The sequence below is a fragment of the Lagopus muta genome, chromosome 20 (genome assembly GCF_023343835.1).
Source record: "Lagopus muta isolate bLagMut1 chromosome 20, bLagMut1 primary, whole genome shotgun sequence".
NCBI lineage: Eukaryota > Metazoa > Chordata > Aves > Galliformes > Phasianidae > Lagopus > Lagopus muta.
The window spans coordinates 2,028,600-2,048,021 of NC_064452.1; the positions used below are offsets into that span (position 1 = coordinate 2,028,600).

Below are 19,422 nucleotides of genomic sequence, written 5' to 3' on the forward strand. Positions count from 1 at the left end.
GTCGAAACAGAGCTGTGCGTTTGTTTGATAGCACAGCAATGCATTCTGTAGATTAGGAAATCTGTCCTCGCTGAAATTTTTAAGTTCTGGGAGGGGAAAAAGAAAAAAGATTGAATTAATTTTTCTTATTTCTGGACAGAAGAAGGAAATAGATCCCAAACAAAACAATTACCACTTTTTCACCCTGCCCTGGGCCAGAGAAGGGACTGCGTATTTAAAGCTTGAAGTGTTAGGAAACTTTAAATTCATCTTCTAATGCCTTATTTTTACTTCAAAGCAGCTGTTTTTTCTCCCTTCCACCTGTGCCTGGAATAGCTGTTTTTCAGTGCCGAATCAGAAATCATCAGAGAAGCAGACTTTATAAACATGTTTGTTGTTAAGCTCTTCAGAGCACAGCTGATTTCTCTGCAAATTGGAGACTGTCTTTCCTTTAATGTCACACCTGTGTGGTTTTATTAAACACAATCAGTCAGCTTGGGATTCAGAAAGTGCTACTGCCAGTAGTGTAAACTGCTGGTCAACCAAAGAATTACATCAGAAAATGAATTTAAATAGCCACATGTTCCCAGGTATATCCTCTGTGGATTTTCCCTTTCTCCCTAGTTTAATTCTTTTCCTTTTTATCTAACTGTGACTCTAGGAACAAATATCTTACTAGCATTTTTAATTTTCTTTTAGCAAAAACAGTTAAACAGGCAATGTGTTCTGTGCACCAGTAACAAATATCCGTAGTTCTTTGCCATTTTATTTAGTAAGAAGCAGAGCTGCTATTGAGAGGCAGGGTTCAGTGACAAGAGCTGTCTTTGTAGGTTAATGGAAGGTAGAAGAGTCTTGTTTTGATTTATTAAATTTGATGGAAGGCAATATGCAGTAAACCCTACGTACATTCCTCTAATCTATTAAATGTAAAGCTTAAAGTAGCTTTCTTCCTTTGTCATTGATTTGCTTGCTTGTCATGAAAAGGAGAGCAAAGCCACATTCGGATTCTTAGAATATCAGATATTTAAAGTTACATTTACATGGCTAAAGCTTTTGATTATATTTATTTAAATTTATTTGTGGTATTGCTGCCAGACCCCAAATCCCACCGTTTCAAAGTTTATGAATTCGTAGTGACTGGTAATTGAAAACTGGAGTTCCGTACGCGACAGTCTGGGTGGCACCCAGAAGATTATAAAAAGGGGTTAAGTGTCTCAGCAGGGCTTTCTGCTGTTTGTAGGAAAATGCACACCACTGTACACGATAAACAAGAGTTATGGTAATGGGTTATGGGTTTGTGCAGTTTAATAGTAGTTACTTGGTTGCTGTCTTTCTTCTGTAGCTGATCCGATGCCATCAGTCCCGTGGTGGAGCCTGTGGAGACAACATTCAGTCTTACACTGCCACAGTCATTAGTGCTGCCAAAGTGAGTACATCATCTGCTGCTGGGAGAGGTTATCATGTAAGATAATTATTAGGTTTCCCTGCTGAATTGTACTATTTTTTCTGCCCTTCTCATTCACAAAAGAGGAAAAAAAAATGGTAAGAAGATCCTAGTGATGGGGCACATACAGGGCCTGATTCTGAACTGTTCTGAGTAGCCATTTTTTTGGATGAACCAGTTCTGTCCTTTAGAACCGATCTTTCATTTATTCAAACACGATTCATGTTAGTGACCCTCTTACAGGAAAATCACTGTGAAATGGCTGATGTTCTGGCTGTTCATAATACAACAATTTTACATGGTTGGAAATAGTGCTGTGTATTATTTGTCTTTCAGCATCAAGAAACAAACTTTACAAGTGCTTAATGCTTTTTGGACTCAGTCACACCAGCATTATGTGCTTTAATCTCTGAATGAGATTAAAGATCTCTCTGAATGAGAGAGTTTATTAATGACTGTTTATGTATAGGTTCCATTGCCTAGGAATTGTAGTTCTGATGACTTTATAACATCTCTCTGTTTTAAGAGAAATGCCTGCATTCTCGTAGCATCAAAGAATGACCATGGCTTGGAAAAATCCAAACAAGCCAAAGACCGTGCAGAGCTATCATTTGACTGCTTTCCCCCATCCCACCCTGCCCCATTCCTTTCCATGAGGTTTTGCCAAGTTATTTCTTTTTCACACACACACACACACACACACACACACACACAAGTGAGTTTTGTCATTGTCTAACAAACTTGGTGCTGATTACAAGCTTCCCTTGTAACCACTAGCCTTTTCATTTCTGATACACACAGCAAAACAAATCTAATAATAGGAATAAAATGACAGCACAGAACAAAAAGCTCAATGTCACTGAAGAAAACAACTGTTATAAATACCCACAAAGAGAAGAGACATAGGTCATGCCATCTCATGTAAAAACAAAACATAAACATGAACGTATTCCATCAGCATAGCTTTGGGTACAATCTTACTGTGGTTGAAGTGGGAGAAAAATCATGTGTTTGTACATCGTTGAGGGGAACATGCTTTTCTTCTGAAGATACTGTGTGAAATTAGCTGCATCCGTTCATTCTTTCACCATTAAGAGCAAAAAACAGGCATATTTCCCCAAACACCTTTATTCTCAACATCATTAACATTTTTTAGTAGCTTGGATAAGTTGGTAAATGTAATCAGCCGCACTTATGATCAGATGTAGTAAAAACTTACAAACACATCACTGTACTGGCAAAGCCAAACCCAGTCGTGACTGAAGAACAGTCCAAAGCTTTGTTAAACCATATAATGACTGTCAAAATATTCCAGTAGACATCTAAGACTTAAGTGCTACTCTCTTTAAATCTTTTCAACAGTCTGAAAGTCAGAAAAGGGGACATCTGGCAAAGCCTTTAGCCTCAGAGAGCGTGGATAACAGGTTTTAAGGTCCATGAAGCCCAAGACCTTACCTCCTGTTGCTGCTGTTTGAGCAAACAGAGTAGAATGGATGTAGAACGTCTTTCTGAATAGACCCTGTTACTACTGAACCATGTTAGTGATGAGAAAATCCAGGTGCTTGTTTTATTTATCCATTTTTGGATACAGCAAGAAAGGAGACATAGGAAAAGACATTCTTAGATCTCCTCACTCGTGGTCTTGGCAAACCCCTGGGTCAGTCGTGTTCCAGCGTACTCTACTCTGGAGGAGCCCATGCAGACCTACTTCCAAAATCATGAATTCCTTGCACTCAAAACTTTCCATGCTAATTAAAATCAATTTGTTAATAGTTTTCTTCCCTTTCCTGCTGCTTTGTAAGTGTGTGACAAGTGCAGGAAAGGGAAAGAACTTTGTGAAGACAGACATTTTGGCAAGTATTTAGTTTCAGTTTGAATCTATAATTGAGTGTATGTTAATTTTGTTTAGACTAAATATGAGGCTTTTAGTTATTGATCCCCAAGGCATAGCTTTTTGATATCTCTGCTTTCTATAGATTTTTTATTTATAAATAAATACATTTTATGTGGTTTATTTGTTACGTGGAATAGGAGCAATGTTCTGTTTGTCACTGAGAAGATGTAAGAACAACCTATCAGGCACTGAATGAGGCGTTTTAATTTTCTCAAGTAATTAAAGTTGTACTGATTTTTCAATTAAATGAGTTCTGAGTGCGTATATCTGATTAAATGATTTTCTTCATATTTGAATGAGTGTGAACAGCTCTTTTAAGTAGACTACAAATAGCATGCAAAGAATTTGCGTTTGCACAGTGCTTCCTTTTTGCTTCCTCATTGCTTCCTACAGGAATTGGATCAAGATTTTCCATTTTATTTGTAAGAACATTTCACTGAGCGCGAGTTGGCAGTTCCCACTGATGACAAACAAATTGAGACAGTGCAAATTTTAACATGTTTCAGTTAAAATTTACCTGGTCTGTTGAATATCCGGTATCAAAATATAAACCAAATTCTTCTCACCTAATAACTTCTTTGGTTGATTCTTTCTCCGTATCTTTTAATCCTGTGGCGGTAAAGTGATTTAGCAATGGCTGCATCTGTTTTCTCGTGTTACCTGATAACTTCTTAATGAGTACTAACAGCTTATGTGAGAGCAAGGTCATTAGCTCTAATGGATAGAGGGGACAGCTGATATGGCATGGGAAAGGTTAAAGATTACCAGAGAAGTTTTTACAAATATACACACAGCACGGAGAAGTAAGTGCTGTAATGGCTTTGCACTGATATTTCTGAGCTAATGGCCTCAGCCACATCTCTGTACACCTATTACTTCTCAGTAGTCCTGCAGTCACAGTCTGGTCTAACACAACAGTCATTCATTTTGCTAGATAAGCATGGTAATTTTTTGCTAGTGAGATTTGAAATGTATACTTGGCACGTTGTCACTCAGTTCCCATAGTTACAAATATTTTCCAAAACAGGTTGCTTACACTTTTTGTCTTTGAACTTGTGTAGGTATTTTCTGCACAGTACTTCTATGCTGAATTCTCTTTCCCTCTGTATAAACTGCCAGTGCATTTGGTTTGGTTTTAACTATTGGTCAGAAAGTGCCTTGTCAGTTTGGGTAAAAAAAAAAAAAAAAGCAAGCATCTGCTGAAATGTGCTCTTGTGATGGCACTGGGTCCCTTTTAGGGCTGCTCGTCGGATATTATTATCTACTTCGTGTTACATTTTTCAGTCTTGTCAATTTACCAGTGTTGATGTCTGCTTTATTGTCATTTGTTGCATCTGAGTATAAAAAGAAATAAGAAACAAATGGCAGGATGTTACTAAAGACTTCAAACCCCAAAGACATTCCTATGATAAAGGCATGGCTCGATTTGAAGCGGTAGCACCTCCATTAGCATTAATGGGGTGAGTCCATCAGCTGAGGCATCTGAGAGGTTAATCAGGCTTCCTGGCTGGATATTGCCATCAATACAGTGTGGCGCCTAATTCTGTTGGCCCTTCAGAGGTTTTCCTGACAACACACTAACAGACTTTGTGTAAGTCATTTCCTATGAATTATTAAAACAAACGTTTGGCTGCTAATTGATGAACACTAATGTGTTTTCTAATCACTGCAGTTTGAGATTTTAGCACTAAACAAAGCAGTTGCAATTGATTTGTGGCTGCTTCTTGGTTTCAGCCTGTGAGCTGAGCGTTTTTTCCTTTTCAATTTAGCAGGCAGCTTAGCTTGTCTTTTTAGTTAAGAATTGCCTTGTTATAGTGTCATTCCGTTCTGATCTCCTTTTCTATTTCTTATTTATATTGCATAATAAATCTGGACAATTCTTTATAGCAAATAAGACACAGTCCTTGGTTCAAGGAGAAAATATTTCAAGTTTATGCTTTGCGCACTTTTTGAATCTGTGCATTTTCCCTGATGTGTGTGTTGTCTCTCTTTCTCCAAATACAGAAAAAAACCCCACCAAACCATACAAAAAAACCCAGAACAAACCCATAAAAAAAAATCTTCAGCATCTTTAGAGAATGAAAGTGAGTGCAATTAGTATGTTTTCAATTCCACGTCTGGAAAACATGCAGGCTATGGAAAGTGACATTATTTGTGATTGGGATGGGTGTGCATTCTGGAGAGTTGTCCTTCCCAGCACCTTAGGGTCAGAGTCTTTAATTTTGCTGGCTCTGAGTCTCATGTTCAGTTTTAAAGCCTCAAGATGCATAATTTCTGAGAGAACAACATGTCTGTCCTGTCCATCAGAGGCTGAATTCCTTGAGTTTTGTACTGGAGGATATTTTCAGCATTCTCAATTACTGCACAATCTGTTTCTGTACGTAGCACTGTTGGATACTTACACGGCGGGTTCAGAGGATCAAATGGTGAAGCAAAGGGGAAAAAGCTAGAGAAAGGAAAAATGTTTGCACTCAGATAACACTGAAGTTTTGTGGATTTTTTGAGAATGTATTGGAAGCATTTGCATCAGAAATAAAAGCCAATACATCGAGTTGGTAGGATGCTAAATCTATACGAGATTTCTCTTGCATACAACATCTTGCAGTTAAAGTATCAGTAACAAAAACATTTGTGTGCTTCTCGTGTGCGTGTACGGTCTAGTTATAATGTTAATTGTGTTGAGGAAAGAAAAATTCAAAGTAGACCCACAGAAGAGCCCTAAGCATTATTTGCTGGTTCTGTTTCTTTTTACAGACGATAAAGACTGGGCTCACCATGGTGGGGAAAGTCGTCACGCAGCTGACGGGGACGCTGCCTTCGGGAGCAACCGAAGAGGAAATTTTAGCTCATAGCAATGTTCGCCGGAGCCCTCTGGTGCCTGGGGTCATCACCATCATTGATACGGAGACTGTGGCAGAAGGACAGGTAATGCAGTTTGTGCAGAAGCAGAGTGAGGATTTGTTTTGACAGAAGTCGTAGGAAAATGTATCTTATACGTCTGAAATAAGATTTTTTTGCTGGGTCAGGAACTTTCACGTGCACACACAGCTGTGACAGAGTCCTGTTTGGGGCTGAAACGACGCCAAAATATATATTGTCCTTAGAACATATTTATGTGGCACTTTGACAACATCGAGTGTGAAGTGTCAGATTTTGTTTCTCTAGCACTTGTTCCTAATTGACATTGATTTATGTTGATCAGTTGAAATGTGTATGTAGTCTGATGGTATTTATTAATATGTAATATGGCAGGAAAATGTGATTGTGTAGAAATACGGTGAATTGTTTAATTCCAATGTGAAAAGGAAGCTGGATATTAGATACAAAAGCTTGTAATTTAACATAAATTACATTTTACATACAGTAAAATATAATCAAATGTGATGCTGTTTTGTGAGGTATTTGTAGTGTTTCTCTAGTAACATTACAGTGCCCCAGCCAAAATTATCTACTGAAAAATCCATGCAGTTATCCCATAGAATTTGAATGGATGTTTTGAACTAATTGTCTCTGTGACAGACAGCAGATATCTGCTTCTTTTCTGCTCATCTCTGTCAGTGATTTCAGTTGTAAGTATCTGGTCCTGGAGACAACATTCATACTGACTCTCACAGACTTCATTTCTTTTGTAAGATTTTTTTCTTCTGAATGTTTACATTTACTGAATTTAAAAGAGAAAAAAACAATTTATTTTTATTTCTGTTTTTCCCTGTTTTTCTGTGCTTATTGCAGATAATTTAGTAAATATTAGTGTGAAGTCAGTAGCTGAATTACATTCTTTTCTTACCTTGGAGGAAAACGGAATATTTTACTTAAAAACAAACACACCAAACCACCCCAATATGCAGTGTGAAATGTAGTTGTTCTGAGGATTCATTTCAGAAGTATTTAGCCAAATAACACAGAGTCACGTTGGGATTGTTTGTATCAGAGGCCCTTCTTGCAAATATACGATAAAATGTATAAAAAAGAAAGAGGAGGAGAATGGGAAAAAGAACGTGTTTGACCTGACATCTCACCACGGCAGATCTTAGAACAAGTCTGACTTTTGGGATTTGTTTTTATTTCCTGGAAATAAAAGGTCCTTTAACTCTTCTTATCCTGCTGGGGGAAAAAAAAAAGAGAAAAAGAAAAATTCTGCTTCATAAATTTCTCATGAAGCTTTTTTTAATGCAGTCATTATTTCTGATGGTTGTCGTCTGTGCTTTGATTCCTCTTCATATACCTAGGGGAAAAAAATTATATATCTTTTTTTTTTTTAAAGGTTTTAAGCCTTCTTATGTATGATTTAAAGGTTTTATGAACTTGTCCTCTGACCTTAACAATAGTAAGGAGCTATCAAGCCTAGAGGGCACTGTGGAAAAGTAGTTGTAAAAATGATAACGCTTGCCTTGTCCAAATAATGCTGCTGTAACATAAATAAACTATCAGTTCTAGTAAAATAATTTTGGTCTTGAATCTCCAGGGAAGGAGACTCTGATTTAGATACCCTCATTGTTTGCACGTCTTACATTCATATTTTTGTTATTTGAAAATTTAAAATAGTATTAAATTAATCATTTATTTTCAGTGCTAAGATTCACTTTCAGAATTAATCTTACGGAGCTTTTCTGTGGAGAAAAAAAAAAAAAAAAGTTCTTTTGTGTTGTTGGATTTTTGTGGTACCAAAGACTTTTTACTTTTTTTTTCACATTAAAATGTAGGTCTAGGAAAGAGAAAGTTTGTTGAGAATAAACACGTTTTGGATATGCTCTGAAAAACAGCTGTCATCCAACCTGGTCCCAGTAATGAACCTCCCGGTGTGAGGAGCGCTGTGCAGCAATGCTCACAGTCCACGGAGCTGCTGTCCATCACACCAAGTGGTTTCCATTGCCGTGCAGAAATGCCAGTTCTGTGCACGCAGCTGCTCTGGAGGTGGCAGGGCCTGGCTTTGCCAGTGATACAACTTGATTTGTCCCCGGGTGCCTGGCAGCAATCCTGTGCAGGCCTGTAAGGAATGACATGCTGCTGTTTGGGTACTCCTGGCTTGTTTTTGTAGCGTAATTGGTTCAAACTTCAGTTCAGGAAAGCATTCTAGCAAGTCTGATCTTTAAATGAGGTGAGCAATCTCAATGCAGTGAATGTGATTGCCTATAAACCTCAATGTAGAATAGCAGCTGAGCGTCACAAAGACGTGAAATCTGTAGGATTGTTGGAGCTGCACTGGTTCTTTTTCATGGCATGAATTTCTGAGATTATTTTACTCTGCTGTGGCAGGTTGGTTTTGCTGCCAGTGGTCACCCAAAGTACAGTGTTGCTTTCTGTTAAAATAGAGAAGTGATGGAGAGGAGAATTGCAAGAAGTAGTGGTGCTGTCCATGTGTTCTCTGGACTGCACTTCCAGTGTGAAAACCTTTTATCCCTTGCAACAGAGGTTTGCCTAGCAACTATGTAAATGTATTTGTTTGTGCACATATGTCATTTTCAGAACTTGGCAGCCTAACTAAGAAAGGGAATTTCAGAAGCAGAGAGCTGTTTTCTTATCGGCTGTCTCCTAACATACAGGCAATGCCTCACCTCCTTTAGGTCTATAAAGATTTCTATCTACCTGTTATGATGAAATAAAATATTTCCAAGTAATAAAATATATCTTTGAGATAAAATATATAGCTGAACTAGGAAACAAAGCCATTTTTAAAAGAGAAGGAAAATGGAAAAGAAAAGCAGCAAATATAAGGCCAGTGAGTGAGTCCTTTTGAAGGAGAAAGAAGCACTTTTTCAGCGGGGGGAGATTTTTGTGCTGCTCTGCAGGTTTTGCTGCTAGCAGAAGAATTAAGGAACATGGTTTGGATGTGCGTAGGCCAAAAGGACGAAGTACAGCTTCAGGTTTTCACTCATTTCTTTATGCAGTCTGCCTTGTCAAAGATACCCAATGCAACGAATGCAGGATGGAACTCAGTGCACCTCATGGAATGCACAGTGCTACTGTGGTGTAGGTTCACATGCTACCTTACCTCTGAAAAATACACCATTAACAACCAGAGATGTCTCCTAATGTGGTTTTGCAGATCCTTGGGGAAAATATTTTTAATATTGTCTACAAATGTAGATATTGTAGTGAGATCTCATATCCCACAGCTGTATGGTAGTTCCTACTTTCAGAATTGAGGCCACTTTAAGAAAATGTGAAGAATGGTGCATTAAATAAATGCATAGGAATGCAGAAGTATTGGAGTTGGCTGTCATGATATATTTGTAAAGGGAGTAAAAATAATTACTGAGATGCCCAAGTAACTTTGTGGTAAACCAAAATATGTTAACAGGGCTGTGCGCTTGTTTAAACTTCCCTCTAATGAAGTGTTAGCAAACTTTTCAGTTAGATGTAATGACTATTTATTTGAATCCGTTAATTAGTTGAAATGGATAAAGCTAAAGCTGTACAGATGTCCTCTTTTTCAATAATTGGAATTAAATGTGTAAGACCTTAGTGGCTTGAGTTTAAACGAAGAATTATTTTCTTTCAACCTTTGTTTCTGTATCCTTAATTAATTCATCAAGCAGGCCACCCACATGTAGTCTGCAATAATGACCTTTCTCAAAAGTCTCCAGTTTTGTGACGGAATGTAAATCTGTTAAACATCCAACATTTAGTTGACAGAGAATATTTGGCCGTTTAAAAAATACAGAACTTGGTTCTCAGTGCTTTTGGTGGAGCGATGTGATGGATGGTGCATCGTTGTGTTGCTTCCTCAGATCATCCAAAATGCACGAAAATATTTGAATAAATATTTTTTAAAATAACTTTAAAAATCAACACATTATCATTTTTTTTTTTAAGTTTTAAAATGTGATTGGTCCTTTTTTTCTGTTCCCTATTAACTTTTTATTGCATTAAAGAGGAATTTTCAGAAAACTGTAGGCTGCTGCGGTTTCGAAAGTTCATTTTCACTTGCTAAGAAGCTGATAACAATTGAACCAAACAAAGATGCTTATCAGGAGCAGAATTGTAGTGAAAATTCATTCTGAAGGTAAAAAAGTATCCAATAATAAAAGTTTAACTACATACATAATTCCACAGATCATTAACACCAGGGCTTTTGTTTAGAAGAACAGCTTTCACAAAAGCTAATTTGATGTTCTAATGCTCATATATTTGGCATCAATTTAGTTCACTTTTTATATCTACGTGTATTACAGAAGAATTCTTTTTATATATAAATATAAAAAGAGCAACAGGATTCCCTCAGAGCATAATACTGTCTGCCTTACTTTATTAAAGGAGATCTGTTTTTTGTCAAGAAGACATTTTTGTCTCAGATAAATGGTTCAGGCTGAGCATGAGGCTGTTTTGAGTTTATGCTGGATTCTATTAAAAGGAGTGCAGTAGTTAATGCCACAGATTTATCACTTTTAGCCCTTTTCCACTGATGTTTGACCTTGGCTATAAGTTGGAGGAGGCTGTCTGGGGAGGTCAGCTGGAGGGGGCTGGGGTTTGTGAATGTGCCATAGGAACTGGGTTGGACACTGCCCCATCTTCAGCTGTCTAAATCAACAGAGATCTTGAGTGTATGTGCACAGATCTCTTTATTATATAATACTCATATTTATAAATATTGCCAAAGTTATTTGTTTTTATGATGCTTAGATCATGCTTTCTTAATTTTATTAAGAGTAGGACCTGCGTGATTAAATTTGTGTCCATTTTTATTTGGGTTACTTTCATGTTTTATTTAAAAACATGTCTCCACTGGGATAAGTGGTGTAATTTGCCTCTAAGGATTAAAATAATTGAAGTCATAATTACTAGTGGCTTCTGTTCAGCAGCATGGAAAATGCAACGAATGAAGAAAAATATTTCATAGGAGAAAAAAGCTTCGGCTTAAGCTATCTCCTGCCCTGAGTGCAAACATTGCTTTCTGATAGCAGATGTAATGATCCCCTAGGTGTATGTCTGTTTCTCTTTCAGAGTGAGATAAAGAGGACTTTATCCATCTCCTAACAACTGCAGTGGTCTGCTGGACTAAAACAGAGCTGGAACAAGAGCTCAGTGGGTCCAGCCAAGGCTGGGCTCCTCTTGAAAGCTCTCTCAGTGAGACAATGTTTGGGCAGAGTGGTGATTTCCATCTTAGGAGGAAAGTTGGTTTTGTTTTTGTTTGTTTAAATGGGGTTTCTATGTGTAATGATGGGAAACTCTGCAAGGAAGATACTTGAGCATCCCTAAGAACCTCAACGATGATGCAATTATAAGAGTAATGCAACAATTTATGATCTTTTTTTCAATGACAGACTTTGTAGGGCCTTTTACTGTTAATAGTACAGTGGTTAAGAGGCCTCTACCTTGGAGAACAGAGCCTGTCTGGGCTGAAAAAAAATTGCAGCCTTGGGATTCCTGTGGGATTTGTCTTTCTCTGTGCTTTGGGAAACTGAATGAGCTGCTTCCTTCGAGCTCTCTGAGAGAACGTGCACGTGTTATTAGGCAATTTGTACCACTGGTCTTATTTCCAAGAAGAATGTCCAGCTCCACTCTTTCCAGTGGTCAGAAGCCATGAACTGGTCAAAAGGAGCAAGCTGTGCAGTGTCAGCACTGGTCTGTGTGCCACTCACTACTCACTAATGCTGTTCTCTCCAGCACCTTCCCAGGAGCTTAGCACCCGTTAAGGGTGTTTTCTGAAAGCTGTGAAGCTGCATGGCAGAGGCTTTGAATATCTCCTCCATTGCTATACAGCTCCAGTCTTCTTCCTTACCTGCATGAAATCTGCACTATATATATCTGCACTATTTCATTGAGCTGTTGGAGCTGGAAAGGACCTTTAAAGGTCATCTGGTCCCACTCCCTGCAGTGATCAGGGACACGTATTTTGTTGATGCAGTTACATCCATATAAAGATCTTTAATACAGAAAATAATAAATTCTGATATAAAGCACGTATTGTATTACATAAACATAATTTGGTTTTCTTTAAGTTATATATGATGGTAAAAGCCAGTGCTGTGATTTTAGAGCTGGAAAGGCTCTGAGCTGGAAGGGACCCATCCAGAGAGGCTCTGGCTGATGGTGTGCTGAAGTCCAGTGCTGCAGTTCCTTTGATTTATTTTTTTTCCCCTCCATCCTTTGTAGTGTTGAAATTGTAAAAAGTGATGTATGTTTTGCCTAACTCTCCAGCGCAGAAGTGTAGGGAAAGGGCTTGACAAATCTTGCAGTACAGTCTGAGGATTTAAACACAAGTTGGTGATTTAATAGAAGAACGTTCCTGCTTCAGGAACAAGGATTTTTTTGTATTGCTTTTAAAAATTTGAAGACCACTTCTTTAACTTCATCCTGTGTTGCATAGTTGTGTTTCCACCTGTGTGCCTCACAACCATGTATTTGCACTCTGAGGCTGCAGTGGTGGGGAGGTCACAACTGGAGTGTTGAATTCTCCACAGTCCGAGGATTTCCAGGTTTTTTGGTAAGAAAGGTGGTTTTTTTGTTGCTTTTGTTTTGACTTGGCTCAGCTCATCTGGATGTTATGTCAGTACATCATTCTTCCTTTTTTTTCCTATCACAAATAGTGGAATTGTAGTGCAGTTAAAATAAGTTTGCTGCATCAGAAAATCAGCTTCTATAGTGAAAGTGTCAGATTTTTCAAAAACCTTGTAGCTTAAACATAAAGGTGTAATTTCAGGAAATTGATTGTAAGCAGTGATGGTGGGGGGGGTGCAGTTACCATTAGATTAAATACAACAGCAAAGTACATGCTAATTCATCCACTTTACAGTCTGTGAAAGGAGACACGCTGTGGTATGGATGGCTTTAGCAGTGACTGAGATGCTGCTGATACCTGCAAATCTCTACATTTCTTAGATTAAATAGTTTTGTTTAATGGATTGGACTTAGAAGCCCTTCAGTTTGGTTTGCACGGCTGGTTTATGTGCTACTTTATCACATGTTTTTAATTAGTGAAATGTTTTGGGTAAGTCTTTGTTACCTAAAAGTGGAGGTTGTGCAAAGACGATGCATAGAAGTTGTTATAGCAGTTTATGTAGCCTGAGAAAAGAGCACAGTTTCTTTGAAAAGCTCTTAGGAAGATCTCCAGACCCTTTGGTTAGTGGTTCTGGAATGAGCACGGAATGCTGACAACGGAAAGCAAAACCATAATTGTGCTTATGTGACAGTGCCAAGTAATTGGAACGTTTAAAGTAAGTCAGGCGCAGGCTCTGCATCCATATTACGTGACTTCTTTAAACATTTAAAGATGATTTCTCTTTTTGAAGCATAAAAATATCTTCAAATTATTCTGATATCTGTTAGGAATAGGAAGTATTAGAAACATTTTGGATTGTTTTGGAAGCAGCAAACAAACTATTCTGAACTTGAAATGGGGCATTTTGCACTATTATCTCCATATTAAGAAGGTGTTCTTGCTTACTGCAGATACCATTTTCTTAAGTGCTTTTCTGATAGTTCTTTCTCACTCTTTCTCTCAAGTTAGCCTATAACATAGTGTAACCAAGGAATAAAATACTTACTAAGCTCTTGCATATGTTACATCCACGCATCTTTTGGTTCTCTTCCACAACTGTAAGAATATATTTTCCTTTACAAAGAATTAGACACCAGTGATGCTTTTAGTTTCAGTCCCTTTCCATGGGCAGGGCTGCCAACCACTACGTCAGGCATCAGTCCAGGCTGCCCAGGGCATCCTCCAACCCGGCCTTGAGCTCCTCCAGCAGGTTATTTAAGTGTTTCTCACTCTTTATCTGACAAAATTGCACAAGATTGTATTTAGTTCACATGCAGTCATATTTCAAGTTCATTCCACTGTGTATATCCTATAAAACAAATCCTGTGCCAGTAACATGATATTTTCAATTAAGTGTATTTTAATTTACTAACCTTACTGCGCCTCCATTCCTATTACGCAGGTACTTGTCAGTGAGGACTCTGACAGTGATGGTATTGTGGCCCACTTCCCCGCACACGAAAAGCCGATTTGCTGCATGGCTTTTAACCCCAGTGGTAAGTTTCTTTACTAATTTGATACAATAGGTTTTTGTTGTGTTTTTTTTTAACAAGTAAACCACACGGACTGCTATTATAACTGACCAGTTCTGTTCAGTGTCAAATGTCATGCACTGGTGAACTTGAATTTTGTGGAAATTTCAAACTGAAATAGCTGTTCTGCTATGGTATAAATGAGACTAGCAATTCACAAAGGACTGAGGAAGTCTGTTTTGTTGGCTGTCCTGCTGGCCCAGTATCCAGATGTTCTGACATACAGGTATCCAGAGGATCAGCATGTTTATTAAATTATACTGCTTCATAAATATTAAAATAAAATGAGTGACTGCACTGACACCGGTTTCTAAGGGATCTTAATGCAATGTTACATGTTTTGTTCTTCAAATCTTCGCAGTTGTACCTCTTACTTCTAAGTAAAATCATCTCTAATCTGAAAATACTTCTAAGAAACTCATCAAAAATTCCCATTCCACTCAATAAATGAAGAATTACTGTGGGTGGCAGAGATCTCATCTGTTAATAAATCTTCCTGTGACAACTAACATGCTTATTATCCCATTTCAAGACAGCAAAAAACGGTTGATTGCAGGAGCAGCAGAAGAAATGGCCAGTGAATCAACAGCTTCCTCTGGCCAAAATGAATGGTTTCTAAAATGTAGCAAATGGTGCAGGGAACTTGGGGATGAAGTCACATTTCAAAGAATAAAGCTGAGTGTCTGTCATTTACGTTTTCACTCTGTGACCAGTTGGTCTTATTCTGACATCCCATCTGTTATGTCAGAACCCTTTAGTAGTTGTGTGCAGTTCACAGTGTTTTCACTGTGAGTTTTTGACATAAAAAACTGTATTCTCCTCTGGTTGTGTTTTCTTCTGTTACTTAAGAGATTTTGTTGTGGAACTCTTTGGATATAACTGAGAATCAACCGTGTCAATTTTTTGAACAGTATTATTTTTGCTTTGTAGTGTGGCAGTGTAGTGTGGTGTGTAGTTTTGCATGAACTCAGCTTGCCATACACTTATATGATCATAAAATTATCTTAAGAAATATGGCAAGCTGAGTTCATGCAAAAGCAAATTATCTTTTTTTTTTTAACTGAATATTTGCATGCTATTGGATTGCTAGTATCATAATCTGGTTCCCTTGCTTTACTCAGGTACTAAAATTAAGGTTCTTTGATGTGATGTAGCAGACAGTTACCTGAGGTCTGGTGGTGCAGTAACACATTTCAAGGGAAGATGCTTTTTCCAATCCTTTATTTTTGACAGCTTGCAAGTGATGCATTATGAGATGTTTGCTGGGGGGATGATTTACAGCGAGGTACTGAATCATACTGCATGTCTTGAGTACAGAGCAATACCAAAACAGTTGAAAACTATTACCTCAGCTGCTTCCAGTATGAAAGCAGCACTTCACAATGTATCCTGGGTTCTTTATTTAGCTTCAAGGCAGAATTTCATTTGAAGCCAGTATTGTAACATCATCTTAATCCATTATATCGTGGTGTATTGCCAGTCAGCTGCTTTCATTACAAAACAGAACAAAACAAGTGGCTTTTGATACTGTCATCTTCTGTTGGCTGCTTGGACTGGAAAAACACCTTTACTCATAAGTCGAAGTGCTGTCTGTGATGCTGCAATAGGACATGGTGAGTGCAAGCTGCTGCCAAAAAGGCAGACAGTGATCTATTTTAGTGAACTGCTTTATTATCTGTGTCTGATCAAATATCCTGGTTTCATCATGTCTCATCTGAAGGGCTCGTGGGTTCTTCAGGTCTGTAAAAACTTAAACATTATTTAAAAAAAAAAAGTCACAAAGCAGCAACGAACAGAAACCTACCACTGATACTGGAAGCCACTGATGTTCAGTGGACATAAAGTACAGACGTGTGTGATTTCTGTGTAGTAAAGCAACGGAACGGAGTGCCACGGCCATGAAGGTACTGATCCCCAGTCAGATAATGCTGGGGGTTTGTGCTACATGCTTTCATACCAATCAACGTGCTTGCAAGGGATGTGATAATAAGTTGTAAGGAATTAGCAGGACAAAATTTACAGATTCAGTTCTTGAGTAGTTCCTGAAAAGGAGTAATATATTGCTTTGTTGTAGAGAGGAAATCCAAGAGAAGGGAAAAGAGGCTCACTGATGTCAGTCAATGGCAAAGTCATATGTTTCCTCAGTTTTTTCTTTAGAAACAAAAAGAATTCTTTCTTATTCCTCTGCAATGCAAATAATTGGTGAGGATGTCTGAGCTGGCTCAAGTGGCAACCAGAACTTGCTGTAAGTGTGGCCCTTGGCATCAGCTGCATTACAAGGCCAAATCACGAAGGAACAAGCAGAGGTGTCTCTGCACAGTACTTCACTGTGCTCTGGAGACATTTTTGTAATGACTTACTTATATCCACCTTTTGTTCAGGTTCAAGACAAGCCACTGAATTTTTTCTTTTCTGTTTTAGAGGTATGCAAACACAGAGTAAACTTGGTGTACAGTCAGTTAGTTTATTTAATTAGGTCTATGGCTGCTCTGAAAATCCTGCTGGAATACAGCTAAGAAACTTCTGAAATAGCATTGCTGAGTGTGCATAGAGGGCACTGTGGGTGTCAGTGAAAGGCAGCTGCTGCAGGCTGTGGTAAGCATCAGGTCCACCCTTATATTTTTGGACAAAGGATGAAGGTTTCTAGCTTTTAGGAAGACTTTCATTAAAACCTTTCAAGAGGAGAGTTAAGTAATACGAGGAAGTGAAGTAATATTCATGGACTGGAGACTGTACCTCTGGCATATATGTTATGTAGTGGAAACAAGAAGTTTATACTCACAAAAAGACTCTAAGAATGCTTAGTTGAATTCACTTACTAAATGAAAATCACTTTAAGCTTCTGTGTGGGTGCTTTTACTCAGCGTTAGTATGGGATGGTTTATTTTAGCTTGAATGTTCACTTTCAGATGAATTGAGGGCTGGTTTATTATGCTTGGTGTCCACACAAAAATTGCTAATTAGCATTCAGGTAATTTAGATGAATTTTTCAGAATTCATTTGTGTGCATATCTTTCCTAATCACACTTTTTTGTGAGAAAAACATGGATAGCTTCAGTGTGGGTCCAGGAACAAGGCTGTCTTTTATAGGATCACAGCTGGTACACCTTGGCTGCACAAAAATGACCTAGGATGTTGCTAGATAAGCTTGAGTTACAAATAAGTCGTCTGAGTGATTGGTTTTATTTGATGAATGTATTGTGTGCTCTGTTAGTGTGCTTTACAGGACCACAGTCTTCATTCCAATTTGCATGCCAGAACTGTAAGATTTTAAAGACATGAGTTACGTACAAACAGTAACAATTGCACATCCTGTAAGAGTTTTATGTAATATAAAACAGCAGTACTGACACTAAGCTGTGTCTTCATCATGGTTGAATTTCTACTATATTTCAAATGTACTCAGGAGAAAAATTCTCACAAGATTTTTCGGGTTACTAGGATTTTTTCTGTCAGTATAATATTGTGCAAGAATTTGTCATTAGTCTCCTAATCCACACACACACACACACACATATGAAAAACAACAAACCACACCAACAGCTGACAGAGTGTCACAGTCAGTGCAGTATCACAGAAGAGTCCTATCTGCTACATGATGGAGATCAAGAGGAGTTTATTATGTAGGCTCTGGATGAAAATGCCATGGACTAAATTTTGGAAGTTCACAAAAGGAAGGAATACACTATAGGGGATTACTTACTTTGAGGAAAGCCTCCAAGCTTTTAAAATGATGGTGAAGGTCTGCCAGGAATTGTAAGTGTATGCAGCGTCTGAAATGGGGAGAGGAAATGAGTAAAGGGAAGGGAAAGGATTAAATGCTACCAATTAGAATCAGTTGCTCAATGATAAACTGGATTAAATCTAAAATAGAGTGTGTCTAGACTGGAGACTGAAAGAACAGTACAAACATCCTCATTTTTCATTATATTGTATTATTTGATGTTGTAACTTAGAGAGGAGGAAAAAACCTCACCAATTCTGATGTCAGCCATAGTCCATTAAAACTAATTCACTTTCTTCCATCGTAGACATTGAGATGGTTGTTAGTCACTGTTGTTAAAGTCAATAAATGCACTAGTCTGCCCAGGCCTCTGGCATGAGCTGCTATGGAAATTTCTGTATTCTGCTTCATTTAAGCGTTTTGGGGCTTTTTTGCTATTCCCTTTAATACTGGTCCAAAGCATTTGTTGTGTTACTTTCTTGTAAGGTCTTGGGACTCAAGTGAGGTTGTGGGTGCAAGTATCCCAGATTGAGAATTAAGACTGAAACGTGATCTGGGAGGCATGAGAACTGCTGCCTCTTGTTTTGTGTAAGCCATCCCAAATACAAACTTCATAGGGCATATATTATTTGGATTTTAGATTTCCATGATTAAAATAAATGCTTGTTATTATTATTATTATTTTTCAGTGAAAATTTGCTGCCCACCCCCGAGGGAAAGAAAACGTTTCGTTTTGGAGGGCAATGAGATTCTGGCTTTTTTTCTTTTCATGTAAGAACCTGAAAACTGAGAAGGGGGGAATTGTTTCATGTTTGAAAAACACATCAAAGCGTGTACTTTTTTTTTTTCTTTTCCAAAATACCATTATACTTTTCCTGTATAGCTGAGGAATATATTCCAAAATGAATTGGAAATTGTAGTTTTCATACTATCCCAATTTTTATTCATCTGCTTCTTCATTTTTATCTACAATATTAAAGGAATGTGGCCTCCTACCATTTTTAAACATATTACTTTCAAGTATGTTCAAGTTCCTGATTCTCTACCTTGTACGTATTTTAAATCCTAGGCATTCTGGCAAATTATTTGCATGGATTTTTATAAAGGCATAATGGGGAAAAAACCACCCGTGCTTTTATTTTTAAAGGTACATGAGTAAGTTTTGGGCACAGCAGGAGCTTTGTGCCGCACTCCCCGTATCTAGTTCTTGCATGGGGTTTTGTAATGCATCATTTCTATGGCATTAATCATCCCATCACTGGATGCACTTCAATGGGCTCCGCACTGACACACATGCAAATGCATTATACATACACAAAAAAATTCTGTGCCCCTTGTGTGTGAGAAGGATTATGGAAAAATTACACA

The 19,422-nt window shown here is 37.9% G+C and overlaps 1 protein-coding gene across 18 annotated transcripts in view; it reads left to right on the top strand.

Moving 5' to 3' along the window:
* BCAS3 (BCAS3 microtubule associated cell migration factor) overlaps positions 1 to 19,422 on the top strand; it is a 302,474-nt gene that overhangs the window by 53,395 nt on the left and 229,657 nt on the right. For all 18 annotated transcript variants that reach the window (XR_007380784.1, XM_048967281.1, XM_048967283.1 and 15 more), the window contains exons 11-13: positions 1,322 to 1,405; positions 6,072 to 6,242; positions 14,201 to 14,294. Coding sequence is in view for 17 of the 18 variants with exons in the window: in XM_048967281.1 (XP_048823238.1) it covers positions 1,322 to 1,405; positions 6,072 to 6,242; positions 14,201 to 14,294 (349 nt within the window). In the remaining variant the exon portion in view is untranslated. The remainder of the gene's footprint in view (positions 1 to 1,321; positions 1,406 to 6,071; positions 6,243 to 14,200; positions 14,295 to 19,422) is intronic.